The following is a 26835-nucleotide window of genomic DNA, read 5'->3' as shown; positions in this document are numbered from 1 at the left end:
CCTTACAGAGCCCCACATGTTCTGTTTCACTCCTGCTCTCATTAACAGAATTATTATTGACTTTGCATAATCAAGGCCGAGCAGTTTACCCAAAAGAACAACCTGAGTGTTAATTCCTTGGCATTTCTTGTGAATGAAGGATAACATGCCCACCTCATTCAGTTAATGTGAGAATTAAAAAAGAACGCCTGTAGCAGACCCAGAGGATATTTCAAATATTTACAGCCATGTGTCTAGGGCTCTGAAGGCCTTAGAAGTACTTGAGATTGAGACTTAAAGCAAAAGGAGCACAGGTCTATAAAAGTCCCCAGTTTTTATTAGAATTGCTGCAGGTAAGGTTTGAAAGCATTTCTGCTATGAACATATTTTTAGTGACATTACCTGCTCGTAATACAGTTCTTCCATGCTTCACAAGACATTTACATTTACGCTGACACAGTAGCAAAAAGTTACCACCCATTAAGGAGCTCTAAGCCTTTCAGTGCTGTTTGGCATGTCTGATATATTACGTGAAATGGAATATGAGTACTGTATCTGTATTTTCCACTGTAGAGCAGTTCCATTGTGTACCACTACAGTTCAGTGGCCATAAGGTTCAATGACGGCACGAAAGAGTTCATAGGATGATTTTACCAGTCCACTGGCATAATTAGGGGATGAATATCTGCATCTATGGGGAATGGGTTTACTTCTTACTGCTTACTAAGAACACATCTACCATATGCCCCTGTAAGACTAAGAATGACAATCAAGTAGTCTTGTCAGGAGTTGAAACCTTTTGAATGGATACATACTTTCAAACCAAACCCAAAACTACCTTGGATAGTAATATTCTACATAAAATATATGCAAATGCCTCATTTTCAAATTTGGAGATCAGCCACACTAAAAAGGCATACTTGTGTTTAATTTTGGATTCCTCAGAGGATACACTTGAGTAAAAATTTCCAGCTTTTCTCTGTAGAAATAAAAGTTATTTTGAGAAGAGAGATATGCATCATTCCAATACACTCGTATATTTCCAAGCTCTGGGATTTTGACATTTATAGGCTCACAATCTTGCAAAAAGAATGAGAAAAGAAAAGACCTTGTAGTTGGTGATAACATAGGAATCTTAAATGAAAAGTCACCTGATGAACCTGTGCTTATTCCACCTCACCTTCCAAAACTTCATCTTTACTAAAGACTCTTATCTAGCCAGGTCTTTTTTCCTGTGAAATCCCAGCCTTACCTTGTTTCCTTTAAATTTATTTGATTGCAGGAGACTTCATCTCCTCAGATGAGGTCTATTTTTTTTGTTTGTTTGTTTTGCTGAGTTCAGTTTGGTTTTGATTTCACAAAGAATATACCCAGTTTCCACCTGGCTTTTCTGCTATAAGATAGGACATCTAGAAATGCTGGCAGAAGGACTGTCTGATGTCTTGCTGGCAAGTGTCTAATAATTCTAGTATCTACTTTCAACAGATTAAGGAAGAAAATCCAGCAGTTTTCACTAGTTGGTAATTGATTATGACTGAATTTTCTCTAATGGCATACCCTGTAAAGGAACCATCTTCTTGAAATTCTTTGTCAGTTGTGTCAGGTAGGAATTGACTGTCCTGACATCCTAGAAAAAAATTAAGAAAAATGGGAAATTTCCCAGTGTGATTGCCTCTTTCCTTGACTGGTGGGACTGGGTATGTCTTGTTCAGGGTGGACACCTGTTAGATTGTTAACAAAAGGGACCATGCATCCCATCCATGATGACTAGTTCAGAACAGAACAGGTTTTCCACAGTCACATGCTTCAAGCTAGAATAAACACACACACACAGAGGAAGAAACTTGTGAGCTAAGAAGAAATAATGGCACAAACAGCAACCGTTCCAATACCTTGCAATCAGGAAATACCCTGTGCGGTTCCTCCTTTTAACTTGTAGCTGCTATCGGCAGTCTTTTCTTCAGAGAGCACTCTGTGGGGAATCTTGTAGCATTTTATAAGAGTTTTGCTTGTGTGAGGAATGTCTGGTGTCAGTCGAAAATATTTGTTACTGACTTCATCAGGAGATTTGTCTGTGTAACGGCCATGGCATTAACAGCCGTATTTCCATAAGAGGAGATACCAGAATTCTTCATGGCTAATCAGGAAGATAGATACTGCAAGGGTTTTTCATACTCTTCTATTCAGTCTCTTCCTTGTTTTGTGTTAAGGCCCTATTAGAGATAACATGAAACCACAAAAAATGCTGCTTCAAAGTCATGCTTCAGGGCCTGATTAAAACACAGAAATGCAGAGAAATGCAGAGCTCCAATCCATGTTTAATTTATCTAAAGAATTCAGACCATACCAAATATGCTATGCTAATCTCTGAGTCTTTCACACTTTGGCAAATGAGGCTAAGGCCAGAGTGGTACAGTGACTCTTGCATGCCCCTTTCCATATAGTGAGTTGCAAATTTGGGCATTACTTTAATGCTGATACCATGTGTGTCAACATGCAGGTGTGTAGCTAGGAGAAAGAACAGGCTGGTGTCATTGGCCTCCTGTTTCTGTGGTCATTAAGATCAGTAAATAATTGTGGTAATCTAAGACAGATCTGCATTCCTAATCCTCACAAAGGTCAGGCTACCATACAGAGACACTACAATTCAGTATGCTACATTTGTTCTTTGCTAAAAGACTCAAGAAATCTTACACCTTATCTCTTCTCAAGTTATCAGATTCTTCAAATGTTACAGTGTCACTCAATCTCTTATCTTAGTTCAGATACTGTAACTTTTATTGATGTTACATCTGTAGCTACAATCAAACCCAAAATAGAAAAAAACATAAAATACAGCAGCAGTTTTCATTTACTTACTATAGTTTGTTAATAAGTAAAACTGCTTACTTATTAGCAGCTTGTTAAATGTCTGTATTTAAGGGTGTTATGCAGGCATGATAAATTATTCAAATAGCTGAAAAAATTTGATTCATTACCACTTCTCATTAATATTTATGTGTTGCACGCTGAAGAGTGCAACAGGGCTATATTTATTATATTTGACTTGGGTATTTTGTGCCATCCTCCAGGGTGCTGTCCAGCATGACAAATGCAATCTTGGCTCGAGTTTATAAGCATAACAATCTGGACCTAATGGCAAAAGAAGCCACAATCCCAGTAATCAATGGATTGTCTGATCTATACCATCCTCTCCAGATTTTAGCTGATTACCTAACTCTTCAGGTAACAATATAATCCCTGTTTAATAACAATTTTTTTTTTTGCTAGGTCTTGGTCTTGGTAAGTATTTGGGGAAGTCGCGTTCAAAACCATTTATTCCTAGGTTTTTCTAAGTGGTAATTACATGGCACTTGTCATTTAAAGAGATCTTCATCCAGCAATATAATTAAGGGCCTGTTTAATTTAAAACAATTACCTAGTACTATCAGCTGTAGTGGGACTGAAGTTAAGCATAAAATTAAGTACTTCTTTGGAATTAGGCTGCAATACAGAAAATGTGCAGGGGGCTTTACATATTAAGATAAAGGTGAAGTGTTGGTTCAGCCAAAGACAGTGGAAGTTTTTCCACTGACTTAAAAAAACTCAGTAGTTTCTCTTGATTCCACCCTAATCTGCGAAAAGTTTAAAAGGAATCACTATCTATATATTAGGAAATTGGTTGAACTTGAAAAGCCAGTTAATGCTACCAGCGCAAACGCCTAGTGTTCAGGCACTTAAACACATTTAAACTTTGCTCACATCAAAGAACAGTTTAAAAAGATCATATTTTGTAGTTTAATCTAATGAAATAGTTGATTTGACAGCAGGATAATGTTTTACACATAGAATACCAGATGTTTATCTGTGAACAGAAGTACTGTGCTGTTTTACAATCAATTGAGGAACTGGCTTATAAAAAAGATTATTATACTGCAGTGCTTGTTGACAACTATGATGAACTCCTCTGACCTTGTTTACTTTTGGAATGAATATAAATCACACTGCTTGAAAAAGGGAGGGCAGAATAATTTTCTGATTCATTCAGCTGTGTTTCTCAGCTGTTGAAGACTTTGCTATGGGACATTCAGTATTTGGAAAAAATCTAGTGAGAGTAATGTTAAGTTATTCATACCTTAAACTTTAAATAGTGAAAGACTCATCTGTTTAGTGAAAATTACTTTTTCCTTACTTTGATTAGTATTTTTTGTAAAATTTTCAACACTAAAAGTGAAGAGACCAGCAAAAATCGGTGAACTTGAGACTAAAATGCTTCACATACCTCAAGATAAGGTACATTTGCAAGATCACTTTGAGCCACCCTCAATGAACTGTTCAAATTACGTAAGACAGTAAGCTGTAATGAGAACATCATCAGTCATTAAATGTCATAATTTCATTTAAACGCTGTGTGCAACTGTAAACCAGGTTAATCTTATGGTTTTGTTTTGCAGGGGGGGTCCTGTCTTGCAAACACTTTAGTTATTAGCATTTTATCACTTGTGTATAACAGGCTTTAGGAACAATCTGTGACTCATATTCTACACAACTATTGATATCTCTGCCCCTAAACCTGGTTTTATCCAGGCCACTGACTACGGTACCAAAGTTCAGAGTGCTGTTGACCTGTACTCCATCTCCAGTCAATGAAAAGAGACTACTAAGCATCTCAGTCACCCCCTGGAGATGCACGTCTTTCTCCACTGATCCTAGGGAGAAACCTGTGGAGATCAGCGGAATGAGTGCATGCCCTGTTGGTTATCCTCTGCTCCTCCTCATTGTGTCCTTGTGTAGAGCCGCCATGGTAGAAGCTCCAGGTGAACATGAGCCCACAGGCTGGACTTTTCCTTGGTTTGAATACCTAGGGCAGCAGCACAGCAGGTGGGTGACCTTGTTGCATCAAGCACTGGGGAGGACGTCTTTGGAAAGAGTGTCCCTGCCCATTTTACATGATGAGCCATAACAGCTGGTGCTCAACAAAAGAAACATTTGACGTGGAGAGGTATCATGACAAAGTGAGCACTTACAGAGATGTCAAGGAATGGCTCAGCTTTTGGACAGCCAAGGAAGCTTTTTAAAATTTGCAGCACTTTCCCAGTCAGCCTGATAAGCAGAGCACTGTTTCTTCCAACTACGCCCACCTCTCCCCAAGTCTTTCCAGCATGTTCCTTAGCCCAGTGTTTGTCAGGAGGTCTTTAAAGGGCAGCTGGGTGGCCACCCCACTTTGCCAAGGACGTGCTGCTCCCCTGGTTGCTGACCCGCTTTGCATTCTTGCTTTCTTACCCAGGAGGGAGGGGCAGGCAGGGGGGAGCTCTCAGCAGCACGCTGTGGGTGTTGGCACTGCCTGCTCTTTCCCTTTCTGACCTGCCGTCTGCTGCCTTTTTTCCTCTCTGAGCTGTACACTGAGGTGGAGAAGGCTGGTCTTACAGCCAGTAGCATGTGATAAAATGACATTTTAATCATACAATGAACTTTACCAGGTCACAGAAGTAGTGTGAGCCACAGGGTCTAGTTGTTACTTACCACAATCAAACTTCTCGTGGGATTTTCGGCAGGGTAAAAAGATGTTATCTGAGTACTGCCTGGAAGAAGATTAATATAGGGATGCTGAATAGTACCACTGATTCTTTAAATGAGTTGAAAGTTCATATATAACATTTGGACTGCTTTCCCGCAATGCAAAGACAATTTATGTGATTTATATATACACGCAAACTACAACAGTGGCACAGACTGCTAGCCTGATATTTAAATGTAACTACATCTTTTGTACAGCTTATTTCTCTTTAAAAATGCCTTTTCCTTATCTCTGTAAATATTTTCCTGCCTGGATCTTCTCATCCCTGCCGTCAGTACATACCCAAAATGTACTTTTTTTTTCCTCTTCTTTTTTCTCCTGCATTTGCCAGTGGAGCACTAGATGCATTCTGGCCCTCTTCATGCTTAGCACATTTTTCTTCTTCCATTTTCTAAATCCTATTAATTTTGTCATGTGCCTTCTTGAATCCTGTTCAAGCACTTTCTCTTCAGTCTAAAACTGCCTAATTTCCTGGTTTGTTTTGTCAAAAAGTGTTCTTGTCTATGGCTGCTGATTCCCTTTTCACAGGTTCATTTTAGTGTGGTTATTTTAGTATAGTCTGTTGCATTCCCCAAACAATGCAGCTGGTTTATTTTCAAGGCTGTCAGTTCTTGTTCTGTATTCAGGGTGTTCTTGTCAGATCACAAAGTGTGCTCCTGTCATGAATACTGGGGTGGGATTCTTCAGGTTCAACATCCTCTTGCCCAGAGCAAGAGCGACCTGGACCTGTTTGACGTCTAAGCTGGCTCTGCCCTTTGATACTGTGGTCAGGGTTAATGCCCTCTATTATGCCAAGAGGGATGTTTTTCTTAGCGTACATGCTACTTTCTTTCTTAAAAGTTGGGTTGAGCTGAGTTTGCTCTTGAGTTACAACCCACTAGAAATGGTTGTAAACATTATGTAACCTGATTTTTGAGGGTTTGGGAATTTGGCCTTTAAAGACTATGGGTTTGTGTGCTGGTACTGTGCACACGCAGAAGGAAAGAGCCACTTTACTTCTCTGTGCTGAAAGCACATAACAGCCACTTGCTGGGTCCACCCGCTGTCTCTCAGTCTCCTGGGCAGAAGCTGTGGCTCACAACTTCTTCTCTGCGAAGCTTGGCTGGAGGGCAGCATCACACAATTTTTATTCCGGGGGCAAACCGGGTATTGGTATTGATTCAATTGATATTAATGTCACTGGCCAAATCAGCTAACTTGTAGCTGACTGCAGGATGGCCAGACTGGTAACTAGAGTGGATCCATATGCCACTAACTTTTTATGTCACTGGTCTGAAGGGAAATTTCTTTTTCAGAAAGAAATGGTTGGCATAAGAACAACACCTGTGATTCCTTTTTAAATCACGTAACAAATTACAGTGTTGCCCAGCTTGCAGAGGGCTACCCTATATTCTCAACTTCTCCTCTATGTGTGACCCCAAAGAGCTCAAATTATTGTAGTCTTCAAATTCATCATCATCGTCGTCGTCATCATCATTATTCTAACAATTAGAAATCCCAAATGAGATCTGGACTGATCCTCTAGAATACACTTTTTCAATAACCATAACAAAAACCAATGTGGGAGTGAGAAAGACAACTGGCCCAGCATCTCCCGTCAGCTCAGTTTGAGAGCCGGAAGATCCGAGGTTACTGGAATGCACTGTCTCCCAAAGGGCTAAAGCTTTGACTAGTCCCCTGCTTTCCATTTCAAATTTTGACAGATTATTGATTCGTTATTCGAAAGCTTGTTTTAATTGAGGGCTGTTACTACTGTTGTGGTCAAACATTTCTGAAGTAATCTATAATGGTGTCAGAGTTTCAGCCTAGCTGGAAGCAAGTCCAGGCAGCGTCAGGCATGAATGTCCCCAATTAGTTAAACCAGTCTTCTCTAAACATACAACAGTGCTAAATCACTGAGCATGCTTATTTTTTTCCCAGGGTTTGATACACTGACACACTGCAGCCGTGGATAAGGACAGAATGAAACACTGTAAAAGCAGCATGAGGATGAGAAAGTTGACTGTAAAATTGACATTAATTATTTAGCAGGGATTTTTCATGAGAATAACAAAGCCAAGTTTTGTGGCACTACAGCAGCAATCACTAATTTGCCAAAGAGGCATTCATAAGGGAGAAGGGCTCTAGACTTTCTAAATATATTATTTTTTGTGTAGCTTTACTAGGAGTATAAATATTTTGAAGTCAGGTTCCAAATGTAAAAAGAAACTGCAGAACACCCAAGCAGGTAAAAAGCCTACATCAATGTAACAGACTTTGGAGAAACTGGGGAGGAAAAATATCTTCACAGGCTCAGGTGATCAGCATGTATTGTAAAGGTTATGGTTTAACCTCAAGTGTTACCGTTGTCGCAAAACACTTTTAGCAGGATTTTCTCTGTGCAGTTGCATAAGCGTATACTATGAAACAGGGGAAAAAAAAATATATGTCTCATATACAGTAGCTTTTGTATTGCCTCAAAGCTTTCTGGTTCTGACCAAGACAATCATCTCATCTTTCTTGGAAGCTGAGGATGTATGCGCATAAGCAGTACAGTCACAGTCATAGTGAGCTGGCCTCAGATGAAGAGGTTTGAGTTACAGCAGCAGTGTACAAGTGGCAGCATAAAGCTTAGCACAGGATATAAAATAGGCTCCACCAGCACACACACAGCTTGATTCTGCCTTGTCTATGACTTCTTCCATTAGCTAAACAACTTCATTAAGATTAGCTCAGCTATGTCCACTCTATAGAGTAGTCACTGCAGATGTGGCTTTGCAATTTGCAGTGCATATGTGAGGGTCATTATACAGACATCTCCAGTACTTCGTATTTTATCTGTAACAGCTAGTAGCTTGGGAAAACATAGAAAAGTATTTTGTATGCACTGTGCTTCTTTTAATGCAGAGTAACAGCTGGTAATAAGGTGGAAGTTATTTAACATAGCAGTATATTTGTGACTCACTAGTCAGTGCTTTGAACATTACAGGCTGCAATGTCTATTTTTAAACAGTAAGATCAAAAGAACTCAGGGCTGTCTCATTTGCTCCTGGCTGTGGGTTCATGTCTCAGCTATCACTAAGCCCTAGCTGGAAACAACCCCTTAAATAAATGCTTTAGTTTGGCCTTCTCCTAGGAGCACCATTGCTAGGAGATGTGGAAGGACTTTGAAAGATCCTTAGAGACCTGCAGAGCTGTTATACTGAAATAACTTCCATGTCCACAAAGTCCTGATTTGCTCTCCTGCAAATGCCTTTGCATCAAACCTCTGCCAATGAGCCTGCTGCTAACAAACTTCAACTGAAAAAGCAATAGTTTTACAATACCATAGTTTTATCCCTTAAACTGTAGGCAGCCTAGGACTCCATTAGGTTTAGATTTCAATGGCATTTTAATGTCATTCAGTATTTCAAGTGCTACTATTTTTGACTCAAAATTGTGGTCACTGGCAGAAACGCCAATAACTTTGTTCTGGAACAACTTCACAACTACTTGTTTAGGAGAAGCTGCTGCCAGGAGAGGAGGGGGTAGTCCCAGCCCTTTTCCTGTTCAGTCTTTTGGCATCTTTGCTGCGACTGCCTGCAAGGTTGCCAGTTAGAACAGCTCTACAATGTGGATGCTTATCCTCTCTGACAAGCATTGAATCATGTCACACAAAGTGCTGAAACGCTGTCTGGCTTCCAGCTACTACAATGCAATTGTAGTATGGCCCAGTTTTGAACTAAGAATAAAAGGCTCTCCATCATGTCCTTAGTCTTTTGAGTCATGAGGTGGGGTTGTACAGAGGTTATGTCTTTACAAACTTTCTGGTATCAACTTAAGTACCTATAAACATGCATATTTAAAACAAGGCTTGCTAAAGGGCCTCAGATTGTCCTGCTCTGGAAATATGAAACTGCTGTTACTCTTGTTCCTCCTTAGGCCTTATCTGTTGGTGGCTGAGGGCCAGAGTAGCTGCACGTGTACAGGCTGTAAGTGCCATCAGGCAAAGTTACAGTTAATGCTGTGATGCTGTTTCAAGCTCGGGTAATCCACACTTTAAAAAAATCACTGCATTCTTTGGCTGTACAACAGAGCAAACCCTGCAAGCCATGAGTGGCACAGCTGCTTTCAAAGTATTGCTCTTTGCTGTCCTGTGCAGCTGTGCCAGTTAAAATGCACTCTAAGGGATGGCCACTGCCCTGGCCACAGGGAACGTCGTGTAGAGACAACCAAGACAGAGCAAATCTGAGCAGGGATATTTGCACAATTTGGGGGAAAGCTGCAGGGAGTGCTATCCTAGGCATTAGGACTGCCTCTAAATTAAGAATTTCTACCATTCACTGGTATTTATGAGCACCAACTCATGGCTGTATGGCTTTGGTGCTAAAGTTACTGTGTGTCTGGTGCTGCGTCTCTCAGCCGGGGCCTCACCATATGGCATACGTGTCAATGTGTCCTTCACTGGAGAAAGCTGCAGCACTTGGGTCTTCATGTAAGACACGGGGACCTTTCCCTCCCTGACCATCTTGTAGCTGCACTAAGTTCAATTAAAGGTATGGTTCCATGCAGCTAGTATTTGAAGGGAGCCAGCCTTCTTTGCACCAGATCTGTCTGATCAATCCCTCCTACCTAGGCCATCAGCTTCCTCAGCTCGCCTGGAACATAACCCCAGGGCTGTCTGATGCATTTGGCAGGAGCACTACGGTGGGCTGAACGGGCTCACTATCACCTGGATCGGCGACGGAAACAACGTCCTCCACTCCATCATGATGAGCGCTGCAAAGATGGGAATGCACCTGCGTGTTGCGACTCCCGAGGTAAGAAAGCCGTGCGCATGGAGTAAGGCAGGCAAACTTTGCCCATTCTTGTCTCAGCCACTTGGATACTTCCCAAGGGCCTGAGCTAGTGGTGCTTGCATGTATCTTGAGTGCCAGCTTTCAGAACCAAGGTTCAGAATCCTGATTCAGTTATTTTGATGCAAAGCAGGAGTAATTCTACTGAGTCCAACTTCACAAGGGCTGGGGGGAATTCACGACTGCAGTACAAATCACGGAGGATGATAATTCCATTTGAGAAGGTGTTACAAAGTCATCCAATGCCCTCTCCCCCCAAAAATAATTTGAAAGTTGTTTCAGGTTGGTGGAAGTGTTGCATCTTGGTTGGTTCAGATTGGTGATGCAGCTTTTTAGAATGCTGCATTGTAATACAATATAAAATATAAAATATAAACCAAAGAATCAGTTTAGAGCAAAAAATTAAATGATGTACAGGAATTTCATTCTGTAAATGTTGAAAGGCATTTTTCTTGTCTTATCAGAACACTTTCCACCAGTTTATCTCCAAAATAAACAAAATCAACATGTTTTCCTCAAGTTTTACAGTTCTGCAAGACATTCTTCTTCCCATGGCAAATGGCTCAATTAGTATTTTTCTAACCAGTGTTAATAATCAGTAAGGACCTTATATATGTTCCATGATATGTTACCTATCATCTCTTTTGGCAGGGCTTTGAACCAGACTTCAGAATAACTAAAATAACTGAACAGTACTCCAAAGAGGTAGGAGCCAAAGAAATAGCCTGGTGGAGTAGTTTGTATAGAGTTTATTTTTGTTATAAATGATGTTGAAGTTCCTTGTCTTCCTGATCTTCCTTATTTTATTCACATTAGTATGGTACCAAGTTACTTCTCACAGTAGATCCTTTGGAAGCTGCAGACGGTGCCAATGTCTTAGTTACAGATACATGGATAAGTATGGGACAAGAAGAGGAAAAGAAAGAAAGACTAAAGGCATTTCAAGGTTATCAGGTTACAATGCAGGTAAAAATTGAGATTTAGTTTTTTGTTGATGATTTCACAGTTTGCATTTATAAGAATGAACATCAGAAAAGCATGGGTTTGGTATTTTTCTGAGTGGGGCCATGGAACAACCACATGCAAACCTCCCTCCAGCTTGAAAAACTCACAAAGATAATAAAGTTTGAGTTATCTTATACACTTCACATGGCTTGGCCTCTTTCAGAGCTTCCCAATGACATCTAACTCCAGAATATGGGCAGGAGAGCTAACACTTTACTTCTTTATGACCTAAAAACTATTTCTAACTTTGCATTTCCTCTTTGCTACCAGAAATGATCCCTTATATTTTATTTAGAATAAGCAGCTCACAGATTAACTCCTAAATGCCTGGGCAGCATTTGGGGCAATTTTTTGTATATCTGTCAATGAATAAAGCACTAAATATATGTCTTTAAAATCATCTAGTTGAAATGCTTATCAGCACAAAATCAATTAGAGAAAACATAAAGTCATAAACTATTAATTGTCCAAGATAAAAAGGACATTTTTCTTGCTGATAGAATTATTGGTTTAATTGACTGTATTTTAACATAAGGTCACAAAATACTGTTGATGGGTATGTCTCTGAACTGGCCTAAAATGCTTTAATTCATTGTTCATTGGTATTAGATCAATATCTTATGAGTGACAATATCAAAAGAACAACATTATAGCCTTTTAAATCATTGTTTAGTATGTTCTTGCTGCAATTATCAATAGTATTATATTACTATATAGCATTCAAATAAAGATTGCACTTTATTGATCCACTAGGTCACTGGAGTTTTTACTCCCCTACTAAAGCCAGAGAAATAGGATTAAAAATTTTACTTTTGTGAAGTCAGCACTGAAGTCTTACTGACTTAAATGGGGATATTCCCATCTTATTCACAGATGAGGAATTCTTTTGAAGTCAGTGGAATTCTTCTGAGTTCATCATCAAAGTAACTAGAGTGGAAGCTAATATAAAATTTGTTATCCTTCTTACTAGTTAAAGATTTTATTAATGTCCTCACATATTTATTTATTTTTATATGCTTTTTGATCTACAGACTGCAAAATCTGCTGCTTCCAACTGGACTTTTTTACATTGCTTACCCAGAAAACCTGAAGAAGTTGATGATGAAGTATTTTATTCTCCACGATCATTGGTTTTCCAGGCGGCTGAAAACAGAAAATGGACAATTATGGTAAAAAAGGAAGATAAGAGTATGTAGAGGTTAGGGTCAGCTTCTGTTCTGCCTTACGGTATAGGCTTGGATTCAGCTTGGTTCCTCAATAAATAGTAAATGTTAATACATGTTTCAAACACACCCCACAACACGTCACAATTTTGACTATAGGCAACATATATACGTAGCACAAATACTTCTGGACACAGAAGTGACCTATTTTGATGATAATCTGCTGTTGCTTGACCCCATTTTTATGACTAAGTGAAATCTACAGTATAAACCATAACTTTTTGACTTTTAAATCACTGGGTTTACGCTAATGACTAACTGAGCTGCTCAATTTTATGCTGAGGTCCCAGGGACTGGTCTTAGAAACTACAGTTTCCCAAACACTTAAAGCTAGAGATTCTGCAGCTTTCTCTCATAAAAACAGCCTGCTACTGACACCAATGGGAACTTTTCCTGAGAAAGTGCTGCAAGAGCAAAGCTTTTAAGGACCCTGAAAAGTTATGGTGTGGGTAATACTGTGTGATCCATGGGAACCATGAGAGGACACTTGGCATTTAACATAAACCATAACTCCCCTCTCAGCATTCCTAGAATTTCAGAAAATTACTGCCAGATCTCACTCTCAGTAGCCTGTTATTTATTGTCGGCTTTAGAACCATCATGTTGACAAAAAGCTAGGGAAAACTTTCAGAGGTGGAAAAAAATCCAGGAACGGCATTGTCATAGCTCTCAGATGAACTCTGTGTATGCTCCGAGTGAACAAGTGCTTGGGTATTGTATTTACCAAAACCTCGGATTTTGGACATGGTTAAAATTATTAACAAATTTGTGTTAAATTCATAGTTTTGGTCTTAAAATTCCAAGAAGTGCTCGTATTTTTTATTTTAATTTTGCAATGCTTCTAATTGCCCTTAATATTATTTTTGAAAAAGAAAGTAAACCCTTTACCTTGGGTTCAAGCTACACATTTTGTTTGGTTAAGAAAAATGTCATATTTGTATTTTATCAAGCTATAGAAACAATGAATATATGGGTCTTGTTTATATATTGTTTTCTACCCCTTTCAGCTCAGACAGCAAACTGAAAAAATACATTATTTGCTCAGCTGTAGTTCCAAGCAGGGCCGAGTGCAGCTACAACGTGGGTAGCAGCGGGGCACTGCACAGCTCTATGTTCAGTCCCCACTGTGTGCCTGGGACTACCTGTCGCACTGAGCAGCGCTGAAGGGAAAGCAAGGACAGGCAACAAGACCACAGCCCCTGGAGAACCCTTGTAAATCCAGTTTTGGGCCAAAATAACAATTTGCAGTCAGACATTGCTGTGAAATCACAGCAGTGTGAACCAGGTAATACCTTGACAGAACCAAGCAAGCATGGGGATAGTTATGTACACAGGTGCAGGGAGGACGGCAGAGCTGCTGCAACACCGTGTTTTATTTAGCTGACATTCCCATTACTCTCATTTCACGGCCATGCCTAAGGTTTTTTGGAGTGTGTGTCAAATACTAGGGGAGGACAGGAGGTGTAGATGACACACTATTAACCTCAGTGAGGTTCTTCCATGTTTTACCACAGAAAGTATAGCTAAACTGGGATAAATTTCAAAGGCCTTATTCAAGTATGGCTCTCACTGATGCTAATGGAAGTTCTGCTGAAATCCACAAGCAAGAGCATGGGCTGTTTGGGTACCTACAGCATCTCCTAGCAGTAGGTGAGCATACAATATAACACACCAAAAAGGCCTCAGCATTTGGTCTAAACATGCTTTGTCTGAATTTCTCGTAGGCTCTCCGTTAATATATTTTGTCCGCACTGAGAAAACCTGCAATACAGAACATCCTAACTCATTTTCAGCTCTTTCCTGATTCATCATCAGAAATTCTAGCAAATAAATCTAAACGTGCAGTTTTTGTCAGGGCAATAATTTTCTACACAAGACTTTAGAGCTGGAAAATATTTCCCCCTTATTTATTTTTATGGAGTATCTGTTTCCAATGTGATTGGATTTTTTCTTTTCTTCCTCCTCTAGGCTGTCATGGTTTCCCTGCTGACAGATTACTCACCACAGCTACAAAAGCCTGCATTTTGATGCTTGGATTCCTGCCAAGAGAAAAATATTCCTCATCGGCAGAATATTCTGGTCCACAAATACATAGATCTTCTTCAGAAGGAATCAAGGCAATGAATGATTCTTTAATAAAACTGTATAGTTAGCTGTATAATATTGGGTTACATTTGTGAAAATGTTCAAGACAATGAACACCATTGCAAAAGCTCTTTTTCATCTCGATGCTCCAAGTTGGCTCTCCTTTCTAGTGATTGGCATCACAGAAAATGTTCCAAGGCTGTACTTTAATGATTGGCTCTACCAGCATCATAGGCATAGGATAGTCTACACATGGCTGTGTTGGAACTTGTATAGTGTAATATGACAGACATAACCTTCTCCCTAAACCTGCCCGTTTCATTGCTGATCTCAGGGAGTGTGCGCAGAGAAGCAGTGCTTTACTGTTTGCCTTGGTTGCCTGCGCTTCCTGGGCATCCTGGCTCCTGTTTCTGTTCTCCAGCCAACCTCCAAATCCCGCTCCTGTTTGACACCAAAAATATAGAGACCTTGAGAGCATTATCTTTCTCCATGACATTCCTGTGGGCTGGCACAGGAGGATATTGCTGCGGAATTGGAATGGAGCAGTTTCCGCAGAGTTGGATGCGGCAGAGAGAGACGGCTGGAAGGAACCAGTTCATTCTTTGTCCATCTCCCCTAGACCTTCGCTCCCTAAACAGAATTTTGGCTAAAGAAGCAAGTTTTCTGTTTCTTTTTTTCTAAGCAAACATGAGGGGCACCATATGATGAAATTGTATACAGCTCCTTTGTGGAAAGAATTCGTTGTATTTTGTCTGGTGCTGTAGCATGATGTACGTTTCAGCTAATCCCTCTCAGCAGTAAACAGATTCATGACATTTGTAGCTTTTATGATGGCTGGATGCGTGCGTTTAATATTTCAGGTAAAGCCTTGAGTACTATTAAAAACCACGTTCTTTGTTGTTTCTAGTTAGTTTCAAGAATACGTTGATTTTCTTCCTAGTTTAATACTGGAACAATGTCTTGTGATTTTTTAAAAAATCTGCAAATGGGTTTCCATTTTCTGACCAGCTGCAAAACATTATTTTAATTCCTTTCAAAATTGGAGTTCACTGCTGTGCAACATAGATCACTGAAAGGAAAATAAAAATACATTTGTTTATCTACCCACTTATGATTGATTCATTGTTTTTGCAGGCATTTGTGTGTCTCTTGTTAAAATTAACATTTTCCATTACAACATTACAAGGGTTTCAATAATTCAGCAATTATTTACACTTCAGCAGAGATCTAGCTGCATCAGCGATGGAGGAATAGGGTATGTGCTAGAAATCAATGTTTCACTTCCCAATTTAGTAAGTGGAGGAGAATGCATGCAATACTGTATATTTCTGGTTGGTTTAGGTCCTGCTTTATGAATTAGGTTCCAGTTTAGCAAGATACTTAAAAGTATGGTTGGTTCTCTTGGAGCTAGTGAGCTGTTCCAGTGCTTAGAATTGTAGATATCCTTACTAGCCTGATTTTAGCACTATCTGAAAGTAAGACAACTCATTTTGCTAGTCCTTTCGTAAAAAACACATTAATATCAGTTTTATTGTGTTGACTAATGTACTATCAGTGAAGTCAGGCAGATTTATAATAACAAAGCTGTTTTGTTAAATGTTTCACAGTGAACAGATTAACAATTATCTGCTACTCTTGCTTCTCTCTGCTCTGATTAGAGCTAATGTGCATCTAGGTTATCGCAGACTCTTTTTATACTTAGGAATCTGAGCAGGATGCCAGACATCTGAATCCCCTTGACATTTTTAAAACACATGCATAGATCTGCTGCGTAGCACGTGAGCGATGGAGTCCAACATTTCCAGGGGGGTAATTTCATATGGATCTATTCCTCTGTGAACATATACGGCAAAGGTTGATAGTCCTCGCTCTGTCTTGCACAAACTGCTCACGCCATCAGCTATTCTGTTGCTTTTTAGAAGTACTGGGTGGACCGAACGCGCATGTGCTGAGCGACTGACCATTGTGTGGAAGCACTGAACGTACTGCGTGTTTCTGCGCGTGCAATATCCAGTTTGTGTGGTGTGTGCTGGGAGCCAGACACATCCCGGCGGGGCAGATTTACTGAACACGTGCAGGCTGTCTGCATGGTGCACACAGAGCAGATCTGACACTGCCTAGAGGCGTTGGGTTGGTACCAAATAGGCATGTACATTTCTGCCCCAGGGACCCAGAAATATGGTGCCCTGAAGGGTTCCTGTTCTGCCTGAAGGGACTTTCACTGCCTCCCCATGCAGCAGAACAGCACCGTGAGGCTCAATCCACTTGCACAGGTTAAGCGTGCTGGGATTGCCAGGTGGTAGCTGCGGTAGCGTGCAAGATGATAGCATTATTATGCCATCCTGACTCCTCATGAATTCATTACTTGAATTTACAAGTGATGACTGCAAATGCGGTGAGTAAAGGAAACAGCAATAACGTAGAAAGATTTTCTAGAGGGGAAAAAACAGTTATCAGTATTCAAAGGGCTTAAAACAAATGCATAACAGGTAGCAGTCACTAATAGCTTACAGTGTTTTTCATTACATTTATTATGCTTTAATCAGTAGAAGTGCTGTTTTCATTGCTGAGTGCACTTGAAGGATAGGGTGTTGTTTTTGCCGTCTTTTTACAGAGAGGCGCAGGCCTGGGTCCTGATAGCCCAGACCTTCCTTCCCCAAAAGCCCCGCTCTTCTGTTTGACCTGGAGAACAGTCCTGGGCCACTTCGGGTCTATCAAGTCTTACCCACATCTGACTCATTTGATAAGCCCCTGCTCCGGTATCTCACCTTCACGCATTTGCAGTGCTGAGTTCTGGTCCCTCTCCAGGACCATGCACCGGTGGGGGCAGCTGCCAGCCTAATCCATCACCTGCTCAGAGGAACAACGGGAGGACTGACCCCCCCTGCTCTGTTCCTCCTCGCTGTGGGGCTGGTTGTGTGCCACCACCTGTACGGCCACATCCAGGCCTCACACACGGACGGGCGCTGCAGTTGTGCTGTGTCCCAAGGGGAGGTATGCGTGCTAACGGTGGTGCCCAACTGCAGCTCCAAAACTAGTACTAGATCTGGCTTTGATATGACCAGGGTAAGTCTGATGCCAGCTGAGGCCCCAGGGGAGGATCGGAGACCCAGAGGTTGCTCCTCTAATGTCATTTTAGACAGCTGAGGGTCTCGGAGACATCTGCACAGGCCTGGCAGATGTGACACAGGACCAATGGGGCACATAGAGCAGAAACTTAGAGTAGCAAGGACATCCTATGGCATCTCAAATGGCCCTAGGTCTTGTCCTTTGGCACCCTACCCACTCCCTCAGTATCTTCATGGCCCTTTACAGGATTACTACACCTGGAGTTAAAAATGCAGTATTGCTTATAAGCAGTTTACACACTCTGCAAGCACTTGTTCTGCAGATTGTTACCAGCAGTGGTGGGATTCTTTGGTTACCCTTAATGATCATCTGAAAGTAATCTAACATTAATTAGAGATTCAGTGGAGAAAGAGGGGAAAAATGCTGTTATATAATTTTCTCAAGCAGTAAGAACAACATTTTTTCCCTGTGTACTTCTTTATCTACAAAGCTAAGAGACAGCGCAGTAACTACAGCAGGTGAGAGGCTTGCAGAAAGAATTTACAAATAATTAATATCTCTGAGAATACGAGGAACAGTAACTTAGAAAGGACTGAGTGGGGAGCCTGGACAATCAGGAGGGAACAAAGAAAAGCAAGAAGTCTCAAACAGAATTAAATATTTTATTTGCACCAGCTTACGTCAGAAATGACACTGGAAATCTACAGCAGATTTACTCATTGTCTGGTAGCAGAAGCAGTTTCCTGTGAGAAGCTGAGTTGCTAAAAGGGAAGTATGGGAATAATGAGATGAATTAAATAGCAAGGAGGCACCCAGGTTTGGCTGCGTGAAGTCCTCCAGAACTCTTGAATTAACGTTTGCGTCTCATAAGACAGGCCAGTAAGTTACCCATCATTATTTTGCTCCCTTTCAGATTTTGTGTGAGAGGGAAGAGGAGCTGCATGAAGGTCTGAGCGATGCACTGAGCTGATCGTTCAGCCTGGGGAGAGCTTTCATGACTGAGTTGAAGTATATTGAGCTTAGTTTTGTTTTCCAGGAATGTGTAATACTGGTGGAAAGTCTGAAAAACAGACTTCACACAAAGGGATAGTTTTCTTCGCTCTTCTGGGTCTCCCGTTACTCAGTTAATCACTTGGTTAATGTACTGAGCAAATAAACAGTACTTTTTTTGATTATTTTGCCACTGCTATTTAACCAGCTGCCTTTCAAATGCAGAGCCCAGAATTTCTGGGTCTTGCCCAAGGTTATGTGTACAGAGACACTTCATAAACCACAATAAACATTTAATACAGCCCAGCATTTGCTGTCATGACTAATGGGATACAGCAATTTGCAAGGCTATTTGATTCTTACACAATCTTGTTACCAACTCTTTGAAGAAATCCCAAACCTTTGTGGCCTCCGTAAATGCTGATTATCCCCTCCATGCGTATGGGTGTAGAGGATTTTTCTCTAGGGGCAAGCAATCTGAGGTGACTCCATTCAGAGAGCAGATCTTTCACAACCACACTCAAAGCATTGCCTGACCCTGCCAAATGCCTTGGAAAGCTCCTTGTGGTCTGTGTTATATGTTAGAGGACTATTGAATTCTGCTGCTCTCTAATGGGCCTGTTTTAAGGGGATTGGCACCCATGCAAAGTAGGTTTCAACACAAGCATAATATATCTAGAAAGAGGGATGAGCATCAAAATTGAAAACTTTGCTGATCAAAGTTACTTACTTTAGCCAAGGCTTAAGTCCAACTGTGAGGAACAGCAATGATAGCTGGAGAAGAGTACTGAAGAGTGAGCAGGGCAGATGCAGGTCATGCTTAGTGATTTAAGCACAAAATAATGTTCATTGGAGGGAAAAAACTAAACTACTCACACAGCTTATGGGACTTCACAGGTCCCTCTCCAGCTCATAGCCAGCAAGTTCAGTGGAGTCTCACCTGACTGACTTCTGTCCTCTCCAGCATCCTCAACTGAAACACTCACCCTCTGTCTGAATGTGAGGTGGATGTTCTCTGTGGGACATGCCATGGTCCCACTCACGGACAATTTGGACTAGTGAACACGGAGGAGCACGCCATGGCTCCCTTGCTGCTCACATGCCCCAGTTCCTCGCCAGTGGGAAAGCGGGGCATAGGGGGTAGGGTGTGCAGTCGGTTTGCTGTCCCAGCCCTGGGAGGTGGGAAGCCTCCCATGCCCCCAGGTGCGGCACGTGGGATCCACAACCCTTCTGCATGCCCCAGCGTAGGGCACCCATTTCAGAAGGTAACGACTAGGCTGATCACTGTAACACCAACTCAGTGATGTTAAAACACCTGGTTTGGGGTGGCCCACACAGCACAGAAAGCCACCTGGTAGAAACTGGTTTCTGTTTGTGGCATGAAACAGAGGCCGTGGCCTTTCCCATCTTGTTTCCTGTGCTGTGCCCCAGCTGGATTTGGCCAAGGTGTTTACTGTGCCAATGGGGTGACAAACTGCCAGCCACTGCTCCCTGGGTTCTCCAACAGAACTAGCGCTCAGGGCTAGCTGTTGCTCTTACTTGGGTAATGAAGGAAGAAAACCTGTGAGAATCTGAAACAAGAGACACTAATGTGCATACAGAAAAATTGCACTACAGAGTCCAAGTATAAGCAGCTGCATAAAAGCCTTTGCTTTGGTGTCCCCACAGGGCTGTAGAAGACCCAAGGTTAGAAATGCAGGTGCGAGAGTACTCTCCTCACATGCCACCCCCTGCCAGAGCCGCCTGCCATGCTTGCCGGTGGCGTAAGGATGGGTTCTGCACCCCTCTGATCACTTAGGAGGCTCTCCTGCGTGCCTGGGGCATGCTCTCCCCATAGGCAGGCTTCAGCCGCAGCAAAGCCCTTGCTGCTTTCTGCAAACTGCTCTGCTCAAGAGCAGGTCACGCTGGCTCACCGATGGGCTGATCCATGCCCTGCACCATGCTGTGCTGCCAGGGGGCCGACTGCCCTGGGACCCCCTGCCCAGCGCTGTGGGGCTGAGCCCCCACCCCACTGCAGCCTCAGCAGGGGGAGGTTTGCACCCATCCTGCAAACCTGCCAGTGTGGGGCACCCCAAGGATGGCACCCCAAGGATGGCACCCCACAGATGGTGCGTTACTTTCCCCAGATAGACTAGAATATTTTGTAATTGATACCATTTGAAGGATATTTGCTTACTTTGGGAATTTAACTAATTGAAAAGAAATGTCTCTCGGCACCACAAAATCCCTGCATGAGTCACCAGCAGGCTTTCAAGCCCCACTCTGCAGCTCAGATTTCTGACCGAAATCCCTGAGAAGTTTTGGGGGATTTCTGAGGACCAGACACCAGAGGGTGAATGACACATGCACCTTTCGGGGTGTGAGGGGGTGTCCCCTTTGTCGGGGCACGGCCACCTCGGAAGCGAGCAGGGGCAGGAACCAGGGGGGCGTTTTGAAGCACTTTAAACTCAGACTGCCTTCAAGCAATAAAATGTCTTAATCCCAATCCAGCAATTGCAGAACCTCCTGTGCACCACCTCATGTGGTGATCTATACATACGCCTTACAGGCATATATTCCTATAATGTACAGCTACAGATAGTATGATATACAAAGGAAGAAGAGAGAGCTTTCAGATCCCCCTCTCTTACTCCTTTGTGCTGTGACACAACTGGGTCTTTCTTAAGTCCATCTGTAACCCTGAATGTCCTGTGTTTTGCGTAATTACAGTGCCCCATGTTTTACTTTAAATTGCTTACACATTTGTGCAATAGGAGGGATTTTTAGAAGTGTAGCCAAGTAATTTGATTTTGAGAAGCACTGTGGAAGAGACAAGGGTAGATGCATATAATTTGTCTCCTACCAGCTTTATGAGTGTCTCTCTCTCAGGAAAGGTAACAATTCTATCCAAAAATAATTCCATTAGACATGAAATATCAGAGCTGTGAATCACTGGGCATTTCAGAGCATCACTTCACAGCAGGACAGCATCTGAAAACTGCACCAGAGACAGGAGTTTAATTCTTATTGTAGCACTAGGGAGGAAAATGCAATCAAAACCAGCTATAGGAAGTACAGCAGAACTATCCATTTTACTAGTTGCCTTCCTGGGAAAAGGAAACCAGGAGATTATAGTTATTCTTCCAGCAATACTGTTGATTTGGTCAGGGTAGTAGCTAGGATTCACAAGACTGCAATTAAGGGCTCAGGAAAACATGTTAAATAAATTCCTCTGAAAGACTGTATTGTAATGACCATGCACACATTGCTTTTAGGTGTCCATATAGCAGGCTAATAACTGGTTCTGCCAAGGAAAAGCTTTTCTGATGTTCTGAGAGGGCAGTGAGACCAAGCTGTATCAGAAGTTTATAAAGTCAGAATGGATTCTGAATTGTGGGGGCAGTCAGTTATCCCCAGTTTGAAGTTTTTAGCTCTGAGTGCATCAGAAAGTCACCCATTCCTTGTTCCCGTCACTGCAGCTAGACATAACACCACTATTTCAATGTAGATAACTATGGGAGCTTCCTTCCCACAAAGGTGGACCTGTGAGATTGTGACTAGTTAGCCAGGGCAGTTGCTTCATCTGTAACTTTTCGGACTTGCCCCATTTTGCAATGGGATAAAGCTGTTTCCCAGTGCTGAGCCCGCTGCTAATGCTCAGGATTACAATGGGTTTTCTTACTCTTCCCCATCACTGAGGTGGACAGAAGAAGGAGAACAAGCATGTTTATTCTGAATACCATACATTGCAAGTGACAATAATTGGGGCCCTGCTGAGTTTCCAGGCTAATTTATAGACATGGGACCTGACCTTCAGGAGAAATAAATTCACAGAAATTGCATGGACCTTAAGCACTCGATATCTCTGAAAGCGAGCACATACTACCTGTCTCCAGATTACTGCTGCCTGTGTAAAACAGGTGTCAAAGGCTGTTATAAAAAATAAAGAAGGCCCTTGTAGCTGGCAGCATGTCAGGGTTGTTCCGCCAAAGTCCAGGCAGCTAAAAAAGGTGATCTGCAGAGTATTGCCTTACATGGCTTAACTGGATTAGCCTTTACATCCTAAATGTCTGGACTGTCTCCAAAAGAGGTAGTGAGTGCCTTTCCTTGAAGCAGTCCTCTTTTTCAACCAGTTTATGGAGAGCCATTGTTCACAGAGATGCCTGGTTGCCTAATACCACGATGAAGACAGAGAACGTGTATTACAGTGGCTGTTTGCCAAAGCAAACATGGGACGTGCTTAAGTACACGCTTAAGCAGAAGGACATGCTTAACCGCGAAACCTCTGCAAAAACTGGTGGCAGTTTTTTCAGCTGCAGTTGTGACACTCAGTATCAAAACACTTTGCCAAGTCAGTTTTTCATGATAGAGCTCAGTCTTTCTTTACTTCCCTCTGAGTTTTTTCAGCAGGCTGCTGAAGCGAATAACATGTCCTTTAACCCAGGTGTTGACCTGATGAGGGGACAGATTGCCGAGAGACTACAAACTTTGGGGATCCTCCTTCCCAAGCATCTGAGTCCATGGCTGCCTGACACCCTGGGCTCCTGGTCTGACCATCTTGGAGCCACCTCCAGTGTTCGGCACCGAGATGCTTGTCAGGGGACTGTCCTGTAGCCAGGATCTTCTTTCTGTTTTTCAGAGACTCTCAGCACAGCCAGAATTATCAAAATAATCTGGGAAATGGACTGGCTGATCCTCCTCTGCCCATCCCATCTCTTAGTCCCAGACTCCCAATGCATCTCTCAGCTTCCCAGGACCCAGGAGTGTAATACAGTGCAGAACAAAGGCCTCAAATGAGAGATTGTTTAAGGACACTTTTAAATAATTAATACAATCTGTTGCTCCATTTATGTCATATATTGTCTGTAACCACAAAAATAAGAGAGAATTGATCTTACATTTATCTGAGATGGAAAATTTTGGAACAGAAAGAGAGCTGCTGGAGATGAGAGAGATGTCTGGGTCTATAGAGAAATGTCTGCACAGTGAAGAGGTAGATGTCCAGTTTGGCAGAAGACCTTGTTAAAATAATTCAGGATGTATTTCCTGCATCTGCCTCAAACCATCAGGAGGCCTTCAGAATGTCCTTTGTAACTTCCCATCCTTTTTCTTATTAAACTTCAGTCTCTGCATCAGAGTTGGCATTGTGATCCCAAGTGAAATTCAAGAGGGATGCCCTTCTGGTCTCTGAATGCTGTTTTGCATTCAAAGTGGTTGGTGGTCAACAGCAAGTGACATGAGCCACTACAACCATTTATTTAAACAATCCTGTGTGCTAATCCACACAAAGTTATAAACAGTGTGATCTATCATGTGTGTACATAAGTAGGAAAAAAAGGACAATCTTGAGAACTGTGCTGAGATGATGTATGTCCTTGCTAGAAATGTGTTGAGTTTGTAATGACTGGGCAAAAATAAGTTAGAGGGTGAAAATTCACTGGTTCCCACCTGCCTCCTAACAAATAAATCACAAAGGCTCTCCATGCCTCCCTTGAGATACTTATTTGCTCTGGTGTCCCCCCAGCCACAACGAAGGGGGCTTTTCTGACCTTTGGCAAACATTTCCTTTCCAATTAAAATCTGAAATGTCCTTGTGGACTGCTGTTGCTGGAGACAGCAGGGAGAAGGTTCTCTGAAGCCGCTCACACAAGAGTCAGGACAGAGAATAATTACCCAAATTCATAAGGTTAATTGCAGTCTAGATGAAGGCAGAGAGAAGTCATCTAGAGGTCTCCACTGGAGAACAATATGTTTGTCTTTCTGGACCCTCTGGTCTCCCCATGTTGGCTGCTTACTATATACTGTGAATATTTCTCTCATGGACTGTTGAGCAATTACTGTGTCTGAGCACTAGGTTTGCTGTCCTCATGACATTATCAGTTTTATAAGCCAATGTGAGCCTCCCAGGAATGAGGCTTTGACTGTGGCTTGACCTGGCTCACTAGAGTAAATGGAAAGCCTCCTGCGGACGGCAGGATGAGCATGGGTGTTTGGCACTGGGGAAGTTGTTGCTTAAGTGAACTAAAGAAAATTTATTAAAAACATACATCAAAAACTTGCTGCATACAAACTTAAAGGTGAAGCCTAGAGTGACTCAATAAATACAATCTCAATTAAAAGGGCCAGGATAGCTAGAATAGGTAAAACATCAGATTAATGCCTGCAGGAACTTCAGAGGGTTACATGGAGCAGAATAGATTGGTGTAATGTTCCTGTCCAGCCTAAGTTCTCCAGACATTTTTGCAAATTCTTGCTAAGGGGCCAATATTGCAGGCCCTTTCTTCTCTCTACTCTTCCTTTCAAACACAGTAGCCTATGTGTGCATCCTTGCACCCAGAGTGTCCTTGGTCAGCCTTGTGTTCAGTAAAACTATACTGCAGCAGGCAAATTACCGACTGGAGACCAGCTACGTGGTGTGCTATGGTGAAACGCTCAGGTTTCCACAGTACAATTATCTGGGTTTCGTGGCACTGCCGTGTCATGTCAGCTGTATCCACGATGGTGTCACTGTTACAATGGTTAAAGGATATGATACAAGCTTGGCTAGTGAAGAGAAATAATATCCTTCAAGACAGGGCTTTTGCCATGCAACTAAAATTCTCTCATCTGCTCCAGTGCAAGGGTAAGTGAAATGGGACGAACAGTGGCCCAGTGCTAATGTGTTTCTTGGTAGGTGGCACGTAATCTAGATGCCATCGCTTCTTTCCCAACTACCAGCCCATACCTCCATTGGGTCCTAAGCCTCCTAACTGGATTTGGAGCCATCAGTTTTACTCCCCTTGCTGAAACCTTTTATTTCTTTGGCTTTGGCCGTTCCGCCCTTCTCATGATCTCTTTCTTCTTCTGTGGTTATTCTTTTAATGCTTCTTGTCAATGGCTTCCTCTGTTCTTCTCTTTTCTTCCTTCGGAAAAAGAATTTCATAGTACATTGGTCATCTCTGCATCCTGACTACGCACTCTTATGTGCTTATAAGAGCAACTCATTAACCTGGAAGTCACGTTATTAGGCAAACAACTTCAATATCCTTTGCATCTTACTCCCTGTCCCTGAATTGTCACTGTTCTGCTTGACCTCAGCGGTCTCTCATTGAGCATTCTCCTTGTCTTTCAGGTCAGTGTAAGCTGAATTCCCACAGCCGGAGTTACTTGCTGTGCCCAACATGGTGTTCATAATAGTCCACTGTGATGGAAATTTATGAATCCTTCCTCCCCATGGCCTTCCTAGTATCAAAACCACTTAAACCTAATGCATGTGCACTGATAAAGTGATTTCCTTTCCTGTTGTATACCTTTCTGCTGCTGTCTTCCTTATAATGAGATCAAGCACAAATACCCTCTGTTCCCTTTCCAGGCTTCTATCTCTTTATTTACTTTAATGCCTTGTTGATTTGCATCCTCTGTTATGCCAGAAATTCTAGCCTCATTTACCTGGATATCTAGTTTCCCACTGAGTATACACATGCTTTCTTCATTGTGGAAGGAAGGCCCTTCTGATACTAGTCTTCAAAACCTGCATCTGATCATTTGGCTAGGCATTTTTATAGTGTTGCCTACACAATAGTGCCAATTAAGCATGATTGTGCAGGCAGCCAAGGAAATAAAAAGGCCTATTCTGTGTGGGTTTTTTTCCCCCACACATTTCCATGTATGTGACTGAAATATTCATAGATACTGCGTGATCTGTTTAAACAGGACTGAGGTATGTGAAGAGGAGGCAGTGTGAGTAGATGCATAAAGAGCTGGACTGTGACTTAGGAGCCTGGCTGTGATGCCAGCTCTGCCACTGCTTTGGCATGGTCTGAAAAGTCACCTGCTCGTGCCTCAGTTTCCCCATCTTTGAAACAGGAATAATTTTGCTGACCCTGTTTTACCAAGTGCTTTGAGACCAAGTGATAAAATATGCTATGTTGTAACCATACAGCATTGTTTTTCCTGTCCCATTCTTTCTCATTATGTGTCTACCAGCTGGTTTCATCTCTTGCTAAATTAGATCACGGGCATCTGAAGGAATCCTACATTTTTCACAGTATGATGGCAGAGGCGTTGCAGTGCTCCCTAACTTTCAGGTACTAATACAGCACAAACAACAATTACATTAGAAGCACCTCTCCTGGAGCTTCGGACAGTGCTACAA

At 42.0% G+C, this 26835-nt stretch overlaps 1 protein-coding gene across 1 annotated transcript in view; it reads left to right on the top strand.

Annotated features, from left to right (window-relative positions):
• The window catches only part of OTC (ornithine transcarbamylase), a 30786-nt gene extending 16180 nt beyond the window's left edge, over window positions 1–14606 (top strand). The window contains exons 5-10 of the mRNA XM_009491373.2: window positions 3051–3204; window positions 10192–10314; window positions 11002–11055; window positions 11167–11316; window positions 12387–12524; window positions 14547–14606. Of these exons, the coding sequence (XP_009489648.2) occupies window positions 3051–3204; window positions 10192–10314; window positions 11002–11055; window positions 11167–11316; window positions 12387–12524; window positions 14547–14606 (679 nt within the window). The remainder of the gene's footprint in view (window positions 1–3050; window positions 3205–10191; window positions 10315–11001; window positions 11056–11166; window positions 11317–12386; window positions 12525–14546) is intronic.
• The last annotated feature ends 12229 nt before the right edge of the window (window positions 14607–26835 follow it).

Source organism: Pelecanus crispus, chromosome 1, assembly GCF_030463565.1.
Source record: "Pelecanus crispus isolate bPelCri1 chromosome 1, bPelCri1.pri, whole genome shotgun sequence".
NCBI lineage: Eukaryota > Metazoa > Chordata > Aves > Pelecaniformes > Pelecanidae > Pelecanus > Pelecanus crispus.
The sequence above is the reverse complement of the archived record's forward strand: the minus strand, read 5'-3'. Positions and strand labels throughout refer to the sequence as shown.